The sequence below is a fragment of the Silurus aristotelis genome (assembly GCF_946808225.1).
Source record: "Silurus aristotelis genome assembly, chromosome: 20".
Classification (NCBI taxonomy): Eukaryota; Metazoa; Chordata; class Actinopteri; order Siluriformes; family Siluridae; genus Silurus; species Silurus aristotelis.
In genome coordinates this window covers 7,105,720-7,130,121 of record NC_139593.1, presented here as the reverse complement: position 1 = coordinate 7,130,121, position 24,402 = coordinate 7,105,720, and the positions used below count along the sequence as shown (strand labels likewise).

General features: G+C 36.1%; 1 protein-coding gene and 1 long non-coding RNA gene across 3 annotated transcripts in view; both read right to left on the bottom strand.

Annotated features, from left to right (window-relative positions):
* LOC310716079 overlaps positions 1 to 24,402 on the bottom strand; it is a 243,664-nt gene that overhangs the window by 180,081 nt on the left and 39,181 nt on the right. The window lies entirely within an intron of this gene.
* gyg2 (glycogenin 2) lies at positions 7,765 to 23,674 on the bottom strand. Of its 2 annotated transcripts, XM_083523187.1 has the most exons (9): positions 23,424 to 23,674; positions 21,497 to 21,638; positions 18,373 to 18,547; positions 17,202 to 17,364; positions 16,899 to 17,025; positions 16,328 to 16,595; positions 15,308 to 15,475; positions 12,160 to 12,300; positions 7,765 to 7,935 (listed from the first exon to the last, which is right to left on the bottom strand). In XM_083523187.1, exons 1-9 carry the CDS (start codon positions 23,428 to 23,430, stop codon positions 7,819 to 7,821), a joined length of 1,308 nt encoding a protein of 435 aa, XP_083379313.1. In that variant the 5' UTR covers positions 23,431 to 23,674; the 3' UTR covers positions 7,765 to 7,818. The 2 variants fall into 2 exon arrangements, with proteins under 2 accessions (XP_083379313.1, XP_083379314.1); XM_083523188.1 differs by lacking the exons at positions 7,765 to 7,935; positions 12,160 to 12,300 and adding an exon at positions 14,981 to 15,009 and having other exon boundaries at positions 15,286 to 15,475; positions 23,424 to 23,642.

The window sequence follows — 24,402 nt, the reverse complement described above, 5'->3', positions numbered from 1 at the left end:
AGTTTCCTTAATGCTTCTTTTAACAAATGAATTTGCTTTTACACAATTTTGTATTCTACATTTTTAAGAATGTTATTTAAGAATATATATATTAGGAATAAAATTGTAGTTTGTTGGAGGATGGTTTCCAAATTCCATTGTTCCTTAAAATAGTCAATACTAATTTACCATCTGTAAAAAAAAATCAAACACTTTTTTTGCTAAATTTAAAGCTCATTTATTCAGGAAACTTTGCACTTTCATATGAATAAATAATTATAACAGTTTATTACCTCTAATGTGTAAATAAGACATACACCCTTGTATTTTGGCCCCTTGACATTTACACCCAAATATGGTCCCCAAACTATTTTGTAAGCAAATAATTATATTGCATGTCTTTGTCTGCTGTAACATTACTATTTCCCTTCATTGGAACTAAGAAGCCCAAAGCTTGACAATTTATCTCTGCACAAACTGAGCTACAGAAAGACATGGTTTGCCAGGTTTAGTGTAAAACAATTTGAGTGGCCTGTTCAAAACCCTGAACTCCACAGAGCCCTAACACCCACTGAACATTCTTGAGACCAAATGAAACCCTGACTTGGGATAAATCCCAATAGTTAGCATAAAAACAAAGGGTGGACAATGAAACATTCAAAACTAACATATGGCCATATTGTGTGATTGCTGTTTGTTGCTAATCTGAGCTTTGTTCAAATGAATAGCATGGCTTAATTCCAATCCACATGAAGTGAATCTTTGTTCACTTTGCCTACTCCCTTCCTTTCCCCTAAACTTCTGGTTAATGGTGCTTAAAGCGTGGGTAATAATTTTTCCAAGACTCAAAGCTGAAAGGCTATAAATTGAAAAGTGCGAGCATCCACAGGACAGATTTTTTCCAACTGGAGGCAGCAACAAAAAGTGAAAGAAAGCTTAATTTTTTCTGAATTGGATTTGGTCCTAGACAATCAAGAGCTGGACTGTTGAATCTTGGGCACACCTGCAAATTTTGACCTGCCAGAATTGTGACAAAGTGGTCATAGAGTAATTGTATTTCCTCAATGCTTAAAGCTAGCAGCCTCAGTCTCCTTTCTAGATTAGATACTATTTCATTGTTGTAAATAAAAAGGGTCAAACTAATATTATGTAACAGATATAATACCAAAGATTTAGCTCCTTCGTATCTCTTTCAGCAGAGAAATACATTAAAATCATTTCACGTAAAGATTCTCAAATATTTGTATCTTGGTACTGCATAAATTAAAGAGAAAATGAAGATAGATATTTTAATTAATTCCCATAGCATCATTTATTGTCACTTATAGTAGACCTCAGCCCTGATTTGGCAGTGGGACCACCAAGATGTCACTGCTGAGCACTTGAGCAAGGTTTTTAACCCTCAGTTGCCCAGTTATAAGTCACTCTGGATTGGGCCTGCCAAATACCATAAATGTAGAGTTGTACCTTATAAACCTATAAACCTTTGTGAAATAAGAGTTAACTGAATGCTAATGGAAACGTGATTCAGCAAGTGGACATGGAGTAAAAAATTCCCAGTTTGTATAGACTCAACATGCACTGTCATGTTTGGTGCCATCCTAGACCTAGGGCCAATAGGATTAGTACAAGGCATAGCCATAACACTTCAGCAATGCAATGGAAGGACTGAGGGAGCCAAATTTCCAATGTGCTTAACTTTGCAAAACGTATTCTGTGTCTCTGTAAGAGTTTCCCTTAGAAATCCCAGAACACACAAATGGCAAAAGGTTCTTGATGCCAGTGAACATTTCTAACATCTGGTTTTGCCACATCACTTTTTACTTAGTTTTTTGTAATAAAAGGAAACAATGTCAGCATTGGCGGTTTCTAGCCTTTTTGGCGCTTTCGGCAAGATTCCTACTGTCAAAGACCCCCACACCCCTAATGGCCCTGCCCTCTCACCACAATAGTCTACTCCCATACCATACAAATCATTTGCAATCCATTTATAAAAAAGGTTAAACATTTAATAATCATGGCAAAATTGCCTAAATTTAAGTATTTAAACATATACTGTATATTAAGCACCAGCAGAAAAACAGGTAAATAATTTAAATTGGCGAGGGCATGGCTGGTGGCAAGGCAGGGGGTGCTCACTGGTACATATATATTTGAGTTTTATTACTTTTTTTTTAAGCCACAAAGGTCCTGGATTACATAAATAAATAGTTTGAATGCAGGTGCTCTGAATATAAGAATGGGAGGTGGTGCCTTAGTGGTTAAGACACTGGGCTTTGGAGCTGAACATCATGAGTTCAAATTCCAGCCAAACCAAACTGCCACACCTGGATCCCTGAGCAAGACCCTTAACCCCTACTCAATTGTATAAATGAGATAAATGTAAGTTGCTCTGAATATGAATCTGCCAAATGCTATAAATGTAAGGTAAAGGTTAGGAGGTTAGAAGAGCCTATTCCTATAATCTGACAACTCAGTGTAAGCTATTAATGCAATGTCTCACATGCATTGATTGTGCTGAAAGACCTGCAGCTACCCAAGTTGCCAAGATGGCTTCCTATATGTTCGCATTCTTTACTAGCGATGAGCGTTAGACATGAAATTACAGCTTAATTAGAATGCAACATGCAGCAGTTTCAATCATAATTAAAGAGATAACTTAATATGAAGGAAAATTTAATTGTGTATTTTGTAAACACTGGTAATTAGTAGATGGTATACTTGTGGATGTGAACTACCAACATTTTCACATGTGCTAGCAGACCACTTGGCTTTTATTTGGTTTGGAGCATCCAAATGTTAGGAGTTGCCGGGCTGAGTCAGCAGTGTGCATATGGTGAGGGATTTGCTTCCATAGTGACTTTTTCCAGAGTGGTTTCAATTTTATCACCTCATTACTGAATTCACCAGCTTCATCCTTCAAAGTGAGCAACATTTGGACTCATTTGGTGACGTCCTAGTGTGAAGGTCCATTTTCAATCTTTTTATATGCTGTAAATGCCTTACGACACATATGTGTTTTCATCAGAATTTAGATTTGGGTCATTCATCGTGCATAGTATGGATGTTGACTTCGGCCATGTGGAGGTATTTTAGGCTGCGTGGGAGCTGACGGCCAAAAAACCCACTGACACTGGTGGCCCAGCAGGCTAGTCCACAAAGCTATATATACTGTGTCTGTGTGTGTATATATATACACACACACACACACACACACACACACACACACACACACACACACACAGTATAAGGGAAGAAGTGGGAAGAAGTGAACAGCAGCAGTTATTTTATATATTTTATTATATTTATACATACACACACACACACACACACACACACACACGTGTGTGTGTGTGTGTGTGTGTGTGTGTGTGTGTGTGTGTGTGTGTGTGTGTGTGTGTATGTATACATTTTCGTAAAATTTCACTTATTGCATTTAATTAATTTATATTTATTACAAAAATACACATAAAACGTGCCAATAACTATGGGCTTGACTATGCAGGTTTATAGAAGAAGAATGTCTTGCATGAGTTTATTGTCCAAAACCAATACAGGGAATTTAAGCTGAACAACAACAACAGCAAGAAGAAGGAAAAGTAGAACACTTGTATGTAAATGTACAGAAGATGGAAGGCGAGAGAGCATGCAGGACAGATGTTAAATTCCCAGGACACTCTTTTCCCAGTTGACATCTGCTGTCCTCTTCAGTTTTTCTGTTTATTTTCCCCAGACAGCTAGTTTTCAAAGCACACAAATCTATGATCTTAGCGTAGCAGACCGAGCATATTTTGGAAACACTTGCGTTTCTGACGGCTAACACTGTCTGGAAGGATTTTCTTGCAGGATTTGGAAAATGTCCCGATGAGTGATGAGGTCAAAATATATATACTGAAGGGCAAATGGTGCTAAATGTATAAGGTCAAGGGTCTTATCAGTGGATCATAGCTTTACATGTGAAAGACTTGAGAAATTGAGTAAAAGTCGTTGAATAATATTGATGATTCAGCCTAAATATTTATAACAGGAACAAACAGGTTCAGTTTATTGTCTCCACAAACAAACTACAACCGACACAAATGATGATGACTTGTGCTGCTTCCTATGCTTTGATTGCAGAGTCCAACTGCATGGAAATATTTACTTTGTCGGTGGAGATTTATGAATAAACCTGATAAACAGCACAAATATCAGATCGTTCTGTGGAAATTAGCAGGTACTTATACATGTTCATGCCGAAAATGACATTTCAGGTCAGAAATCCACTTTATTTCACATTATTTCATTTATAACATGTTAGTTGCTGTTTCGGGATTTTTTCCTTTTAGCATAATATCCCTTTATGTAAGTTGAAAGTAGTTATAAGGTCAAAATTATGGGATAACTCAGGGTATTAATATAATATCCTGGAACAATGAGTTCAATAAAATATATTCTTTTAAAAGATGCTGTTATAGACCTGGGTGATGTGAGTTACTGTTACAACCCCAAGATTGATTATATTATATAAGATATTATTAAATTATATTTTTTTGTAGCGAAATATAGAAAGTATTTAACTCTTTTATACTGTAATTAGCCAATAATAAGGATTTTTGATTTATTAAAGGTCATTCTTTTTTAACAAAATAAATGCAAAATGTAAACCAGAAACAGTGGACACTGGAGACTAATGTTAAATAATTATATCCTTAATATAGTAATTAATAATTATATCCTATAATAAAACTGTCATAAAACATCTAAAATATAATCTGATAATTCTTATCATTAAATGATGTACAATAGATATAAAATCAAACTTCTTTACCCTATATGTAAATAATTTAAAGGAGAATACTTAAGAGGACAATATTAGAAAAAAAATAGGAGGAAAAATAAGAATAAAACCAAAAAAAACCAATAACCTAGTTATAAGCATAAGTGCACACCCCTAAACCAATAGGATTTTAGGAATATTTTCATATCAAACATTTTGTTTAAATCAGGATTGGGAGCCGGTCAAAAACGCTGATGTGCATTGCTGTGTTGATTTGAATGTTTGCTTTGGATCATTTGTATTCTAAAATGTAAGATTCCTTACCAGCTTCTGCTTATTAGCAGGCACCTGAAGGTTTGGCACAAAAAAATGGCTGGTATTTGTAGCTATTGATTAAAATCTACGTTGATAAAAGCTCCAGTCCTGGCTGAAGAAAAACAGCCCTAATTTCTAACGGGGTCTTTGTTTTGGGGTTTTTTGCACCAAACATACCTTTCGAAATGATGAAGTGGCATGCATGTATTGGCATGATTCAGGGTGATTCGGGGTGATTCAGTCATGCTTGAATTTTTTTTTGTGAGAAAGGACATCTGTCTATATCCCATAGCCTGGACATTAAACGAGCAAAGAGTAATAAGTACTTGTCAGGAATTCCTGCGACTTCTTTAATGTTGTTGTAGTTCTCTTGGCAGCCTTCCTGGTTAGTTTTTGCTTTTCTGTTCATGTCAGTGATGTCAGTGTGGTGCTGCATTTTTTCCTATTTGTTAACCTTCATGGTGTCCAAGATTCACAAACAATATAGACTGATGCAGATGAAAGTGGAGGAAACCAGAAAATGAGATCCAGAACCAGAAAAGCAATTGAACGACCGGTATCAAACAACACAGAGCAGACTTCATAAAGTGAGTGTGAAGTCGGGATGCTTGTGTGGATGTGCAACAAATTGAGTCCAGGCGTGTGCAATCAGTAGTGAACGTGAACAAGAGTGTGTCCGCAATGGCTGTAAGTCTTTGGTGGGCCATGTGTTACACCTCAGTGTAATCTGGGCATTGGAGTTCAATGCTGTTTCCGTCACTGACATGACAGATACATCTAATGTTCCGGACATTCTTTTATTACCCCTATCCTGATCTGTAGCTCTCAACAAGTAAGGTGCCATGCATGCTTTGTAAGCTCTTTGCAGACCATAGCAGTCGGAAACCAAAAAATACCAGAAGATGAGAAGAAAATCTTTGCGGAGCATCTGATCTTTATTTGGGGTTAATCAGAATAATCTCATTGAGGGCAGCTGTATGAGAAGTACTTTTGGACATGTGATTAAAGGTGATTGGTTCATTCGGAACACAACCACATCCTCAGTTATAAAAGGGTGTGCAGATTTAAGCAGCTGAGTTATTGGGAATGTTTTTTTTTTCCCTTTTTTTCACTTTAATCTATTTATTTTTTCTTCAAATAATTGAGTGAATTTTCAAAGTTCCTCTTTGAATTATTGGTGTACATTTTATATAACAGAAACCTGCCATTTGAACAGGCAGGTGAAGATGTTGTATATCCATTGTTTGTGCTAAAAAAAAAACTGTAATGTATTTGGGTAAATAATTTTTTATTAAAAAAAAAAAATTAATACTGGAGAATAGAACTAGAGAATATGTCAAAATAACATAGAACACATTTATCGTATTTTTTATTCCTTCTTTTAACAGTAGGGAAAAACAGCATTTCAAAACCATACACTCAGCAACTGCCTCACTGTGCAACACATCCATACTAGTCTAACTACTGTGTTTATTTCATTACAAAATGACTGCCACCTATAAAAAAAATACTTAGTTGTATTTCTATTCTTTAATGCTATCTGAAACCAAGTACACATACTGTACAAATGGCCAAAAATATGCCTCAATCTTCGAGCAAAGTCAGAGATGAATCAGGATGTTTGTAGGTAACATCTGTTAAAGTTTGCAGCGTTCTCTACAGGGATACAAATGAGTGTGCTGTTCTACAGGATGAGGATATGGCTGCCATTACAAGCAAACAACTGGCATGCAGAGGTAAACAGCAGCATTACTGTTTATTCGAAATGGGTTTAATACAACTCCTAATAAGCTACAATCTAAATTGCTAAAATATGTCTGGAGAGCTTAAACATTTTACAGAATTTGCAGGAAGAGCACCCCCTAGTGTAGCACCAAGGTCAAAATAAGCAGTGCTCAATCAAAAAAAAAAAAAAGTATATACATACATACATACATACATACATACATACATACATACATACATACATACATACATACATACAGATTCATATATAGATACATGTATGTATGTATGTATGTATGTATGTATGTATGTATGTATGTATGTATGTATGTATAATTGCAGTGTAATATTTAATATTTTGAATATTGGTGAAATATAATTTGAACGGGTCATGTGATACTAACCACTTAATTACAAGCACCAAATCTGTGGTCCTCATCAAAACTTAAACAATAAATTCAAACCAAGCATACTGTGTTTTATTAATTCTGATCTGCTGAACACTGGATTAACATTAAATCCTTTACATTTTAAAAATTAAAACAAGAAACGGGTGAATAAAAACAAATGTTTGTGATCTTTGTTTCATCTGTATCTTTTAACGCTAACAGGACCCTCCTTAATTTAGTCATCTGCCAATTACAATCTACTAGCTTGATAGCTAGCTGAGAGTTAAGCAGTTATTTTTTATAATATTTCTATCCTTTCTAACTGCTACCCAATACTGTTTCACAAGGCTCCATAGTTCGAAAAGTGATATCTACCCTCTTCTGCATTCATGAGATCTCAAACACCATTGATTGTCTAGTGCCACTTTGACTGACAGAGGAGAAAGAGAGCTCTTTGGACTCCCAGGTCACGCATGGTAGTGACACTAATGAGATTCACACTCACGACCTGCTGACTACAACGCAAATGCTTTTTTGTTCTACCACTCAGGAGCCCCTTTGATTAGTGCACACAATAAAGGTAGACATGATAATGGATGCAATCCAGATGAATGTCTGCTATTTATTCACTGACACACACAAAACGGGATGTTAATCAAGAAACTGGTCGAGCTTCATCCGGATGTTTTCAAAGGCATCCTTGCCCAGGTAATCAATATGGCCCTCTTCCCACCTCTTTCGATGCTCCAAATTTGCATTTAAAACTTCCTGGAAAAAGCAAATAGAAAAGTGCTTTAATTAAAGGTGATACATACAAGATACAACATGATTTAGAGCATTGTTGAGTAAGTATTGTGAATACAAATGTAAGCTTGCACTACAAATGGTTTATCACAAAGTAAAAATCTAATCCATATTTCATTTTAGTCTTGTTTTAGTAATAAAACACACAGACTTCAGACACACTTCTCTGCTGGCCTAAACTCCATCAGGACTTGTGTTTTCATTAAATTTTGTCCATCATTATGTATTCAACTGTCCCCAATAGTACATTCTCTCCATTCTCTTCATTTCATAGCGTTTCTTTTAGGTGCACTGCCTGTACAGTATATCCAGATTAGAGTTTCTATCCAATCAGATTTCAGCCACCACATCACATGTTGCCAGGGTCAAAGGTATCTGTTTGTTATAAAGTTCTTTAGTCATCAGCACTGTGGGGTTTAATTTTGTTTGTTTGGGGTTTTTTTGTATCATAAAATACATTTTGCTCGAAGCGGTTGCTTTAACCAATCAGATCTGCATTTTCATGTCTGCATTTTCATGTCCTTTGTTTGGATGGTCAGAGTTCGCAAACTGCATCTGTAGCAAACTGCACAAGCTCAAATATATTCATATGGATTTATTAGCTGTTTTTTTTTTAATCCATAATGGCTGACAGAGGGGAAGAAATTGATTTGTTTGAACTTACAAGACATTTACAAGGCAGACTTTTCAAGAAAAGCTGGACATCGTGAGAAAATGTCGGGCAAAACAGTTTAAAACAGTTGTTTATCTTTTGCATGAACCATTTATACTTTTTTTTACTCTAGAATTTGAATAAAAAAAACCCAATTTGCCTTCATTTCAAATCCTCAGGAAAAAACACGTAAGAAATGCACAAAAATGCAGGGAAAACCCCGGGTCATTTTATGAGGTTAATATTGATGTTTCTGCTAGCGATGATGTATGCAGGTGGTGCAGTTGTGGCTACAGTGAAAGGAGACTTGTTGAATTGTGTTCACTGGGATTCTTGCTTTAGTAATACCATTCGTTCTCACTGTATGAGATTCCTGTCCATGACTATTATCATATTAATGGTTTCTCCAGCTGTGGCATCATAATAAAGGTATTAAGTTTGACTTATTGATTGACTTATTGAAACTCAAATTTGATCTTTTTTTATTTTTATTAAATGCATGGCCATGCTTGTTTTATTTTATTTTTTATCACTGTAGCAATATGTCATTAATGAATGGATTAAACTTGTTAAGCTTGTTTTTCATTTTGTTATTTTAATATTTGTTCATATGCCTTCCACAACAGCCAGTTAGTGTTCTGTTATTGTCATGATCACACCAAAGGGGGCGCTAAACAACCATTTTTATCAGCCCCGGCACTTGTGTTGTGTTTTACCACTTCGTTATCGTTGCTTTTGTGTGTGTGTCTAGCTTTAGTTTTTTAAGCAGTTATTCATATAAAATCAACCTATTTCATGATACTGAGCAATGCTCAACTAAAAGTTTTTCAATATAAAATAAAATAATTAGTTGCAGCTCATATAAGGTTGTGACACTTGAATTGCTTCGCTAAATCTTCACCGTATGAACCACCAGTTATATTTTTCCTTCATTGCATGCATATATTTCATGAAATATCTGCTACAAAGCCCGTGTGAATTAGTTATCGAGCGATCGATGTCATCATTAGCTGCTGTCACTAGTTTAGTTAGTTAGCAGTTTGACCGCTAGCATTTTGTGAGTCTTCTTCTTCTTCTTCTTCTTCTTTCGGCTGCTCCCATTAGGGGTCGCCACAGCGGATCATCCTTCTCCATACTACCCTGTCCTCTACATCTGCCTCTTTCACACCAACTACCTGCATGTCTTCCCTCACCGCATCCATAAACCTCCTCCTTGGCCTTCCTCTTTTCCTCCTACCTGGTGGCTCCATCCTCAGCATTTTTCTACCAATATAATTCATGTCCCTCCTCTGCACATATCCAAACCATCTTAGTACTGGTTTTAAAATAGCTAATCTACAGGTGCTGTAGGCATTAAAAACAAACAACAACAAAAAAAAAACAACACCCCCCACGTAGAATGCTGTTCTTGATAATCAGACGCAATGCGGTACTGAACATTTGGGATTCCAGTGCAATTAAAATGATAATGTACTTTACAAACCCAGGTAATGCAAAGCATGTAATGGAGCGAGCTAATGTAAGTCACTTTGCATCAACTATAATCGTATATAAAATATCTGTGCCTATTAACTGAACACAAACACGTGCTTATTTTGGCCATAATTTATACTTTTAATAGCTTTCAATAATAATGCTGATCCTGTGAAGATCCTGAGCCATCTGGAGATGTATTAGCTCCAGTTGGTCCCACTTCTTGAAGAGTACGGACATTGGACTTTAAGGATAAACAACCTTTTAATCAATACTCCATAACATCCTACAGATGCTGTTTCTCCATCATTGAGAAATTTGAGAGGGTTGAATTTATAATCACAGATTTTGAGCTCATTTATGAGTAGCTCAGGAGATCCGTTGTTATAGAAATAAATAAAAATGAATTTAATTTGATAATTAGCCTAATTCTAAATAGGTTACTTACTGCCTTAACACTATTGTACTAAATAAAAGAAGCCTTTATTCATCAGTTATTCAGTCATTTTTTTCTTTTGCATATCCCAGCGTGACAGTTAGCATTCTGTGAGCTTTGGTTTAAATGTAATTTAACGTTGAACCTGAATAAGAATTCATTCTACATTTGCATTTATATTACAATAACTAACACATACTACATGTAAAACATGCTAATTTCTCTTATTAATTCCATCTCAACAGCTTGTTTATTTAATCATGGCAGTTAGATTAGATTAGACTTTATGGATTATAAAATTCTCATTATTTGTTAGTGTTAAGATGAACCTCACACTGGTTCTCTAAACACATCCCTATGTTGTTTGTTCAGTGTCTATAGGATCTTTATGATGTGAGTATGTGCGGTACACGGAATGTCGTTGTCTGGGTTTACACATCTCTGGTTACTATGTCTTCGTACCCAATCAGAAACAGTTTTAGCTCAGGTTTTTTTCAGTGTGTATATACATGTCTGTTGTCTGCATTAAACTGAAGAAGAACATATGCACCATTCTGTGTGCTGTGATTTTCCCCCTGATCAGACACCACAGGCATCGTAGATCGCATGGGAAACCTCTCCAAGAATTAATCTTTTGTTTGGGCATGATAAAAATCGAACATTATTTCATTTTACTTTGAGGACTTTATTAATAGTGATGGTTAATGTTTCTTTGGACAAACTGATGTTAAATTATTCATACTTTTAATACTAGCAAAGTGTGCACAATGATTTAGGTTGGTAATGCTTATTTTTAAGATGGAACCAGACTGTATGCACACATTCACAGAAAATATCTACCAAATCAGACATCAAGACGGATAGTCAGGACTGCTGAAAGGATTATAGGTCCCACCCTGCACAATCTCCAAGATCTTTACTCATCCCAAGTGGAGAAAATGGCTAAGAAAATCACTTTGGACCCACACACCAAGCCCACTCTCTCTTCAAACTGTTGCCTTCTAGTTGGCGCCAAAGCACACCGTCCACCAGAACAGCCAGGCACAAAAACTGTTTTTTTCCCACAGACTATACTCAGCATAAACAATTAAAATATTCAAACTACACACTGTCCATCATAACTGACACATTTGTACATAGAATCCAAATGGTCCATTTGTAAACTGAACACTTGTAAATAACATCTGTATTTAACAACATTTTTACTCTGTATATATTGCATTATTGTAAACTATCTGGTTTACAATTCTGTTACATTATGTCTGTACTTCTCCTGCACTGGAAGCTCCTGACCCCAAGTCAAACTCCTTGTGTGTGTAAGCATACTTGGTAATAAAGCTATTTCTATTGATTCTGCAAATATCTTGTTTTTGTGCTGGCAAAACAGACTGAAAGTCACGCACTACCAGTTTTCACCAACAGATGGCACTAGTGAATCGCTTTTTAGTACATCTGGATTCATAGTTTTAGAGTTTTTAAAAGAGCAAGGAAAATCTTTAGAGGTTTTGGTGTTCCAGTGGAACAATTTGCTTATGTATATCTAAAAATAAGAAAGCAATAAATTCATCCACTTTCCAATCACACATAAAAAAAAACCCCAACAAATTAAACAAACTCTAAAACCTACAGTGTTTGATGCAGCCTCTGAGAGAACTGATTCTACTCCTGGGATGACTTCTTCCTGTTTTTGTTCAACCGGTGGTTCCTGAAACTGGGACTGTTCCAAAATCTCAGCCTCGGCTTTGGATAAGTCGTCAGGATCAGGACACTGAGAAAACATGAGTAACAGTGACAAATTAGAAATGCACTGAATGAGAATGATTGAAATCTGAAATGGAAATTTGCATGGCTGTTTACCAATAAATTACTTTGTGCTTCCGTAAATGTAGATTGGTTCACCTAACACTTCCACAGTTTTTGAATTAAAGCTTGACAATGAATCTAGACATCAGTTCAGTTTTTTTAACTTGGTGTGTATTTAAAGGGTTTTCACAAGACATGGCTAAATTCCTCACCAGTTGAAGAATGCCTGAGGGTTTACTGCTGGTCTCCATGATGGAGTCAATTTATTATGAGTCAGAAAAAGAGAAAAAGAGAGAGACAGATTGAGCTTTTCTAATAGTTCCTGAAGTTTCTTTAAAGCTACAGCATCAATCATGAAAAGAAAATCTGAAATGAAATATTAAACTGGAATTTAGCAAAACTCTGATTACAGAAATATCAAGCTAATTGTACTTGTTTAATGTTGTCTTCTTACTACTTGTGTCTTATTATTGTCTTAATGTTATTACACATCCTTTTATGTATTTGGTGACTAATAAAATAGTTTATAGTTCAGTTTGTTAATACCTGCATTCATTGCTGTTAAATTCTCAATTCCGATTGGTCAAAAAGTGTACATTCATTAATCTCTATCAGCAAATAATAGCAAAGGGCAAATTCCGGTGATATAAGAGGAATAAACTCTTATCGGATGTGGTTTCATTCCAAAAATAAACTATATAGACAAAAGTATTTGGACATTTGACTTTCCCAGCCACATATTGTTCTTTCCCAAACTGTTACCACGAAGCTGAAGGCACACATTTGTATCTGGTGTCTTTGGATGTATTTGGTAGCATAAAATATTCTCCTCACTTTAACTAGGAGACTCAAACAAGTTCCAGCATGACAATACCCCACGTGCACAAAGCAGTGGAAGATCTCCTGCCAAAGAGGACTGACCTCAACCCTTTTAAAAAGAATAGGAACTCTGACTGCACCCCAGGCCTCCTCAACTCCCCTGCATCAGCACCAGCACATACCATATTTATGACCAGGTGTCTGAAAACTTTTGCCAATTGTGTATTTATATAAACCTGGTAATCACCAAATAAGAAGGTGTTACTGAAGTGAGTGCAGGTTTTATTTGGTCAACGGTCACATGTGACCAGAGAGAATTTCATCTTTATCTTCACTATAAAATAAAAAGTGTTTAATGTTCTTTGATAAAATTACAGCCCCGATGCCGCATGTCGTCCAGTTAACAGAAAATGAAAAATTACAATTCCTTTTAGCAGAGGAGAGCGATGCAGCCTCTGCGACTTCATTTGTCACAGTGTGTCACAGCCCGGGGGTCATTGCGGAGCTAATATTGTTGCTGAAGAGTCTTTCGAACAAAGCAAACCCATTATGGCTCTGGCTGATGAGTTCCATTCGCACCCTTGAGTCATCCTCCAAATGTTTTGATGGATTTTCTATATAAGTGTATGGAGGGGAGAGAGTGTGTGCAGATGCAGTTACGTTTACTAGGATACTAAACCTGATCGGTTTTATGGTAAAATACACATGTAAATACTCATTACAGTAATTGAGTAGGTTTTTTTTGTGAACTCTTTTTATTTTTTTTAAGCAGTTTGAAATTTTTTACGTTTTAATGACATAACAGGAGATGGACTGTAGTGTTTTTATCAGCGCTATCAATCGATTCAAATAATTAAGCGCATGATTGTATTGAGTTAACTCTTAATTAATCGCAACTTAATCGCACATTTTTATCGCACCTTAAATTAATACTTTTCAAGTTTTTCATATTGGTCATGGACCATGTTTATTATTAGTGAAACCAGACTCAACAAAGAGCATAAAGACAAAATATTCTTGTAAATGTTTTAAAGTAATTCTGGTGTTTTAAATTATGTAATCAAAAGGAACTATTGCTATGTTTCCACACGGAGGGTTTTAATTGCCGGATGTGTGCATCATAGCGGTTTTTGGTTTTTGTTTAAAGACTTGGCACATCAGTAAAACAAATGTTTGTTGTTTTTTTTTTATATATCGGAGTAAAAAAAGGGATGTTGTGAATAAATGTGTTGCGATGAAGGATTTAATTAGGCCTCTTTTATTTATTTATATAGTCAAACAGAAATGCGCGCTGCATTAATCGCACGTTATCAAAACGTGGGCTCTTAAAATGCATTTGGGTTAATGCGTTATTAACACATATTTTATTTTATTTTTATTTATTTTTGTTATCACATTTTAATTAGTGTTCCTTCCATCAAAAATTACTTAATTTATATACTGAATTTTAATACTGAAATTTATATCCCCTTGTCCTTTTTGAAAAAAATGTTAATATCCCACCTGACCCCCTCTGTTAAAAAAAGTCACTTGGTAAATTTTACTCTGCATTTTTTTTATACTTTTTATTTTGACTTGTGTATTTTTAGACTGGTAACTGTACTTGCACTGAAGTCAAATTTCATTGATTTACTTTTATTTGAGTAGGATATTTTATAACTCTTTCCACCTCTGCAAATTGCCTCGTCAATATTGTACAAAATGAATAAATGCTTATTTTATTACTTATTCGGTGATTATTTTATTAGAATTTCCCAGCTAGTTGGGAATTTGGGGTTAGTTCTAAGGAACACCCATTATAGTTATCTTACTGTATTAACAGGTAGGGTTAAGAGCCTTGCTCAAGAGCCAGACACTGGCAGTTTGGCATTGCTGTAGCTTGAATTTCTGACCTTCTGAAGAGTAACTTAATATTTTAACCATAAGTTTCACCATTCCAGGAATCAGTGGTATCTAATTTCCAATCTATGATAGCCAGCAGTTGTGTGCTTAAATTTAAAAACAGACAGAGAACAGATGTGTTATTGTTGGTCCTTGAGAAACACTGTTACCTGCTCACAAGTTGGATCCTCACTCCAGTTTGCATAAAAGTGTATTTCATTTGAATAAATGCAAATGTAAACAGCTAAACTGCTTAAAATCACTCCACTCACCGGGTCCTCCAGCTGATGACATGTGCTTGAGCTTGGTGCATTCAGCGTCAGCTCCGTAAGCAATTCACTAGGTTCTTTCTCTTCTCTCTCCTCTGCCTGAGGGACTAACTCATGGCTGTGAGGGTGAGGATGAGGAGTGGTGGGTGATGTCACAGAGGGCTGTGAACTCTAGTGCAAAAAAAAAAAAAAAAACCCACAGGAAAATAAGCAGCTATCTTGCTTCACATGCTTTGGAAATGGACTCTAACCTTGCTCTGTATGTAAAAGCATGCTGCACAAATAAGCATGCAGAGTACAAACAGGGTCAAGAGGGCTGTTATATTAGTCAGAGCTTAGGATATAGTATTATGCACGTTCGGTGCAATATAGATATAAAATATTAAATATGAATATTTAAATGTAGATGAATATATCAATATAATATGAAATATTCAAGAATAAAAAGTAGGAAATGTTTGAAATCATGTCCGGATGTTTTTCGTTCCGAATTCACTAAAATATCGCAACAATTCTCACTTTTATTCTTTAGATTACATCATTTGTCCATTTACAGTTTTGTTTAATGTGGTAAACAAATATGATACATTAAGGCTTTGTATCCATATATCTGTATTGAAACTCCTTAGAACTCAAGAAACAGAAGTTAAATATACTGTATCTTATCATCTCTTTTAATTTATAAAATGTATAACGTATAATGTATGACCAATATATAAAATGTGGTATATATATAATTCCTTGAATCCATAAGAACCAGGCAAGAAGGCTTTCTTCAGTGTTGCCACCCCTTATAATTCTAATGCCACCCCCTTGCCACCCCATAAATCATTTTATAAATCCACTTTAGCAAAGTTATAAACTCTTTCACCAACCTTCCAATTTTTTTATTGTTACTAAAAAAGCCTGCTTGAAAAACATTTCAGTTAAACTTATGAAACTAAAGCATCTTTCCACAATTGCTAATAAAACATCTGCTTACAATAACATGTACACATAAAAATAAATGTTATGTAGCCTTACATGCCATGAAGTGGCCACTTGGATAGAACAGGGTACAGCCTCTGACATGCCCAGTTGCTCAGTGTGTTCAACATCCTGGAGCTCCTGAGGCTCATCTGCATGCATTTTTGTGTGGCCATAATACTCCGCCCACCACTGGTCCACATATTTGTCTAAGTTCCTGTTGGTATCCCATTGAGGAGCGTCAGTGGGTGGTTGCTGCTTGTTTGGAATATGCCAGGGCTTGTACCTTCCTAGGAAGTGCACAATCTTTGCTTGATGACCATATCTGCCCAAAGCATACAATGTGAACGATGGAAAACAATAGAAGTTAAAGGAATTTTTACTAACATTTGACCTTTAGGAATAATTTCACAGAAAGGAAATACCTATACCTATTGACATGACACTTCCATAAGTATTCATATTTTTTTAGTTCAGTAAATGGAAATGAAATGTTAGAATTCTTGTCCATGATATCACACATCCTAGTCATTCAGTAGATTACATTGCAGATATCCTTCAGCATGACTATATATTTTGCTTCTGTAGCCACAGAAGCGGTTTATTGATTATTCTGTTAAATACCTACTTGTGAAAAGCCGGCAAATAGGTGTAGATCGCATTGGCGCTGAGGTTGTAAATAAACGGTAGATGCTTATTGATGTCCTTTATTGCCCAGTCACTGAAAAAAGTATTTAAAAGCCCCTGATCACCTCCTTAAAACACACAAACAAACACAATAATATAACTTTGCGACTATATGGATGTTCAGTAACATATTACGCATTCAGAAACGTTATATATGCTGTGGTTATTGTATATTTCCTTACTATATCATCCTATTCCCCATTCTCTTTTTCCTTCACTCCTTCCGTTTCTACTTCATCCTCACCATCAAAGCTGCCACACATCTTGGCATGTTCCAGCAGGCGTGAGTGGGTCTCCAGTGACGGTCTGAATACAAATACACCAGAGTTGAAGCAGTCGGGCCAGCCTGGATCTGGAGCTGCAGAGAGCTCTTCTCGATCAAACAGCTCATCAACATTACACAACACCTGCAGATAACAAAAAAGAAAATACAGAAAAGTTGGTCATAAGTTCTTCAAAACCATTTAGTCGAAAAATACACTCCACTGGCTTCCTGTACCAGGTCAAATCAGATTTAAAACAGTGACATTTTCCTACAAATGCAAATGAAAAGCACCCAATATCTCACAGCACCCCCACTGCCCCATGCTTCCTCCAATCCTCAACCACTGCTCAACTTGTCCAACCATTGTTTTAGGCTACAAATAAGGCCTGCTACATTTGTTCTGGAACCTAGGTGGTGGAAGAACTTTCACATGACTCGGAGGTTCTTGCTCAGTGGTTAAGGCAGAAAGAGTTCAAATCTGAGCACCACCAAGTTTAACTGCTCAGTTATAGTCCAGTAGCTCAGTCCATGGACCACCTCAACCTATACTTTTTAGAAAGTATCTAATTTAGCACTTCTGCTGTTTAAAAAAAATCTTGCTTTCACAAACTATATTCTCAAACTACATAGTTTTTGATTGTTGATGTTCTTAGTTTGAGGAGATGGTAGCTTAGTGGTTAAGGCACTGGAATTTGGATTTGAAGGTTGTGAGTTCAAATCCTATCCACACCAAGATGCCACTTCTGGGGCCCTGGGTAAGTCCCTTAACCCAGTTGTGTGATTGAGATAATTATAAGTTGCTCTAAATAAGGGCAAATGCCATAAATGTAATGCATTTTGTTACCCAATGAACCAGTATCAGGATGCATTTATTGATAAAAACTAGTTACAAAAGCCCTTTTGTAAGTTTCTTTGGATAATTGCAAATGTTGAATGTGTTGATTATATGATTTTTCTGTAATAGTGGATGCTCATTATGGAGCACACTTCATATCTTTTTAGAACAGGTTTTGCTATATAGATGGACAGTAAAAGGGGCATCCGCCAACTGTTGTTTTTCAACAAATTAGTTTTTTGCCATTATTGTCCCACAAAACTCAATAATCCAATTACCAGATGCATTAAAATTTATTACCTACTGACTACTCACAAGTGTATCAGCATCCAGGAACACGCATTTGGTGTACTGTGTAAGTGTCCAACAGTGAAGCTTGGTAAAAGTGATTCCCAGATCTGGACGCCCAAGCCAGAAGAGATGAGCTCTGTCCCGGCTGTCCAACATGTCCACCACAATAACCTCATCAAACACGTCTTCCAAAGACAAACTGGACACACATACAAGAGAGCAGCTGTGCATGAATGATTAATGTCACCCAGAACTTGTTTTCAAGACTAAAGCATTACTCAGATATTAAATAATAAATTGACAGTTCCATTTTTAGACAACAATAAAAGACACATCTGTTTAAACCCAGCAAGATATTCACATTGCATGCAAATTAAAAACGCTGAACAATGCCCCTATGCACATGCCAGTGCCATTAGGATCTGCTTTACATGGTTTAAAGAGGAAGATCTTAAGTGGATCTGATCTGATCTGATCTCATTCCTACACCTTTGGGATGAATTGGAATGCTGACTGCACCCCAGACCTCTACACCCTACATCAGTACCTGACTTTAATAACACCCTTGTGGCTGATGAACACAAATAACCATAAGCACACTAAAATCTAGTGGAACATCTTTCTTAGAAGAGTGGAGCGAATTATAAGAGCAAATTTGGAGTAAATGTTGAATGCAATGCTCACTCAAAAATCACATACCAAACTTATGACCGGGTGACCGCAAACTTTTGGCAATATAGTGTATATTGGTGTGTGTGTGTGTGTATACATAGAATATTATGTTCTATTAAAAGCAGGTTTTATGTAGGGAATAGAGACCAGCCCAGTACAAATACCAGTGTGTGATGTGTCCGATGTCCGATGACCATTGAATGACTATACAGAGGTCACTGATCACATAGTAACTTTACAGAAATGTCCATAGAGGAAGGTAAGTTGTAGCTTGAGGTACTGTAGCATGGTAGTGTAAATGACAAGGGATGTGATGGTGTTTGTTTGAACCAAGAAGATACTCGCTCTGTAAAATTTTACAGGATCTTAGTAATATTTCATATAATCCACAAGTGCTAGAATCTGCTTATACACGCATATAACATTTGATGAAGGTTCTTTGTAAAACATTTGTGGTCTATGTGGATATATGTCCAGGTAATGGACATGAACTATGGTTCTTATAAATCACTGCACTTGACTGAACTATGTCACGTGTATTGCCTCACTATGCGCTGCACTTTTTGTCTTTTATGATGTTTTTCATAGTTGACATTCATTATCCTAATTATGTTCTTATTATTTCATCAAAATTATCTGCACTTATATGATCTGCCTTCCCTCGCATTACGTGCAAAACCTGATTGTAAGGGGTTCTTCTTTTTTAAATATTTTATGTAGAATATTGAAGGGTTCTCCAACCAGGAATGGTGCTGGATTAGATTTTTTTATTTTTTTTGTAAACTGGGGTTGCATGGCATATATTTGTCTACTTTAGCATGATTTAAAGCTGGCAAGCACCAGTTAAAATTGCACTCAATTAAAGGTTTAATGCTACATTTTAATTAAACAGGCATTTTTAATATTTTCTTTTGCACATTGTACTGTTTAACATACAGTATGTTTACTGGTGGTGCTGTATTTTGTGTATTTGTCCTACACTGTCTTGTGTTGTCTGTTTGCACCAAGTTGCACAAGATGCACTTTATGTGGCGAGGACAGCTCACTTTAGTCCTTATACAGTGAGGAAAATAAGTATTTGAACACCCTGCTATTTTGCAAGTTCTCCCACTTAGAAATCATGGAGGGGCCTGAAATTGTCATCGTAGGTGCATGTCCACTGTGAGAGACATAATCTAAAAAAAAATATCCAGAAATCACAATATATGATTTTTAAACTATTTATTTGTATGATACAGCTGCAAATAAGTATTTGAACACCTGTCTATCAGCTAGAATTCTGACCCTCAAAGACCTGTTAGTCTGCCTTTAAAATGTCCACCTCCAGGAGGAGATGGTCAATGACCTGAAAAGAGCTGGGACCACCATTCCAAGGTTACTGTTGGTAATACACTAAGACGTCATGGTTTGAAATCATGCATGGCACGGAAGGTTCCCCTGCTTAAACCAGCACATGTCCAGGCACGTCTTAAGTTTGCCAATGACCATTTGGATGATCCAGAGGAGTCAGGGGAGAAAGCCATGTGGTCAGATGAGACCAAAATAGAACATTTGGGTCATAATTCCACTAAACGTGTTTGGAGGAAGAAGAATGATGAGTACCATCCCAAGAACAACATCCCCACTGTGAAACATGGGGGTGGTAGCATCATGCTGTGGGGGTGTTTTTCTGCACATGGGACAGGGCGACTGCACTGTATTAAGGAGAGGATGACCAGGGCCATGTATTGCGAGATTTTGGGGAACAACCTCCTTCCTTCAGTTAGAGCATTGAAGATGGGTCGAGGCTGGGTCTTCCAAGATGACAATGACCCGAAGCACACAGCCAGGATAACCAAGGAGTGGCTCTGTAAGAAGCATATCAAGGTTCTGGCGTGGCCTAGCCAGTCTCCAGACCTAAACCCAATAGAGAATCTTTGGACGAAGCTTAAACTCCGTGTTTCTCAGCGACAGGCCAGAAACCTGACTGATCTAGAGAAGATCTGTGTGGAGGAGTGGGCCAAAATCCCTCCTGCAGTGTGTGCAAACCCGGTGAAAAACTACAGGAAACATTTGACCTCTGTAATTGCAAACAAAGGCTACTGTACCAAATATTAACATTGACTTTCTCAGGTGTTCAAATACTTATTTGCAGCTGTATCATACAAATAATAGTTTAAAAATCATATATTGTGATTTCTGGATAATTTTTTTTAGATTATGTCTCTCACAGTGGACATGCACCTACGATGACAATTTCAGACCCCTCCATGATTTCTAAGTGGGAGAACTTGCAAAATAGCAGGGTGTTCAAATACTTATTTTCCTCACTGTATATGTGTTCTTGTAGCTCTATGTTGTTTTTATGTTGTTTTTTGTAGCACCAAGGTTCTGGAGAAACGTTGTTTAGTTTCACTCTGTACTGCATCAGCTATATATGGTTGAAATGACAATAAAATCTTCTTGACTTGACGACTTATTTTAATCATTTTCTTACCGTGCCTCTGTGCTAATGTTCGGAGACACCATCGCCACCAGTTTTCGAGTTGTTCCATGCCTTCGCAAGCACTTGCCCACCACTAGACTCCCCATGCAGTAGGGATCAGTAGTAGCCAGAGTCACAAAAGCCTGGTAAACCTCTAGTAAAGAATAACAAACAAGAACAGAGTTATAAGTCTGAAGAAGTTTCAGACCTCTACAGCTGATGAAGAAAGAACAAAAGGTGCTTTATACTTGTCACATGTACATTACAGCACAGTGAAATGTATTTTTTTAAACAAAATGTAACTGCAGCCTTTGACTCGAACATCTAATTATCTCTGCTCATGAAATTGAAAGCATTGTCACAGTAAAGCATGGTGGTGGTAGAATAATGTTTAGAGCTACCTGTGTTCTTTTGGTTAGTTCTATAACTAATCCCCTATTTACCTGGTCACTGACTTTTGATGGCAGCCTTCTGTAGACAGACTTTGGTTATGCAATGTTCCTTCGCATTTTTTTTATAATTAATTTATTGATGCTCCGGAGGGCAGTCAGTGTTTAGTTTTTTTTTTTTTCTTGTTCATTGGTCTTCATTAGGATTAAAATACTTTATTGATCCTGTTGGGAAACTGTTGGGTTGTCGTTGCTCTCAAAAAAATTAAGGTTAGGATTAAAGTAAAAGAAAAAAAATCAGAAATTGTAATAAAATATAGTGAAATGAAATGTGTAGTAACAATGAAACAGATGGCAGAAAAGTCAGACTACAATAAAAGTTATACAAGTTATTGCACATGTAACAATTATTATTATTATTATTATTATTATTATTATTATTATTATTATTATTATTATTGCACTAAAATTATTGCACATAATTGGCCAAGATATTAGCATTATATAAATGTGGCATGATATATCTATATCGCTCATACATATATATACAGTATATATATATATATATATATATATATATATATATATATATATATATATATATATATATATATATATATATATATATATATATATATATACATGGTGCAATATGTTTAGGCATGCTCTTTATTTGTGCAAGTAATAGTGTGTGTCAATTCAAATTCCTCTTGTATCTAAATTGTCTGGTTCCTCTCAAGGTTTCTTTCTTATGCCATCTCAGGGAGTTTTTCCTTGCCACAGTCGCCATCGGCTCGCTCATCAGGGTCAAACTTACACTTATAAAGAACATATAAATTTTTTATCACCACATTATCTGTGTAAAGCTGCTTTGAGACAATGTTCATTGTTAAAAGCACAATACAAATAAAAATTAATTGAATTGAATTAAATTTAATCAAAACTTGAACCCCAAATCTGCCAAATTGACATTTAGTATACTTTGTATACTGAACAACACCTTTAATATGATGTAAGATCCTCAGATTTTTCTCCTCTTCCACACCAGGTGGATCATTATCCAGAAATCAGAATTGAGCCCAACGTTGTTCGTTTTAAGTGTACTCTTGCTATAGCTTACTAACATGAAGTGCCCTTTAAAGCGAGCTTGATGAGTCCAAAGCCGTCGGAAATGTGATTAATGGCAGTGTTGTCTCTCTGACCTTCTTTCCAGCAGACCAAAGAAGCAGATGGCTGCTACATGAATGAAATGTCACTATCTACTGAATGTCAATCAAGGTCATAATAACTGAAGAGCTGTGTTGCCATGCAGAGGAAACGCAAATTATAGAGTTCATGTTTTCGGGAGCAACACTTTATTCGATATGCTTTATTAATGATAAAAAAATCCTACACATTCTTTTATACAAATCACATTTCAGTTTATCTTACATGCAGTATGTAATATCAGACTTTTGTCATTTACATTCCCTACTCTTATTTTTTCTAGGCCTCTTGAGTTGTCTGAGATCAGAAATATAACAGCATTTTTACATGACTCCAACACTTACCTGGCATTTCCGATGTTGTTCTTTTGTCCTGTGAAACAAATTCAGGCTACAAACTCCTGTTGCTGCTTTACTGAGACCAATACTGTCACTCTATGTCACGCTGCATTCTCAGAGAATCAAGTTGACAGGCTATATCTAGAAATCACTTCTGTAGCCAAGGCTGCAGAGCTTAATCCCTGTGTAGTGGAAAGCAAACTGAAACTTAATCGCTCTGAATTGTAACTCCACATGACGACATGTTAAACAAAAGTTCAGTATGGACTCCAGGTCATGAGACTTTGGTCATTTCGCTGCACAATATTTGGTCTGGAAAAATTGCAGCAAGTTGCACATAAGGTCAAATATGGACAATGGATAAAAGTTTGTTTCCACCTAACAATAAGATTGGAAAGTGCTTTTTGAACTGTCCACATTTAGATCCAATTTGTTCTTATAATAACCTCCACTCTTCTGGAAAGTTACACTAGAATTTAGAGTATTGGGAGATTTATTACATTTCATTCAGCCACAAAGGTGTTAGTAAAAATCCAGTACTGGCAAAAAATATACACACATATATACATATATATATATATATATATATATATATATATATATATATATATATATATATATATATATATATATATATATATATATATATATATATAAAGCCTTCCTTTGCTTTAAGAACCAAGCTGGAAGATTTTTATAATATGAAGAAAATGAACTGAGTATATAGAACTCATCCAAACTGTCCTTGTGGTTTTGTCTCATTGGTAAAAAAAACTATTTCTTCCTTGATGAATACACTGATCAGTTATAACGTTATGATCACCTGCCTATTATTGTGTTGCTCCCCCTTTTGCTGCCAAAACATTCCTGACCTCAAGCGTTAACAGCATTAACTTCTTCAGCAATTTGAGCCTCAGGAGCTCGTCTATTGGATCGGACCACACAGACCAGCCTTCGCTTCCCATGTACATCAATGTGCCTCGGC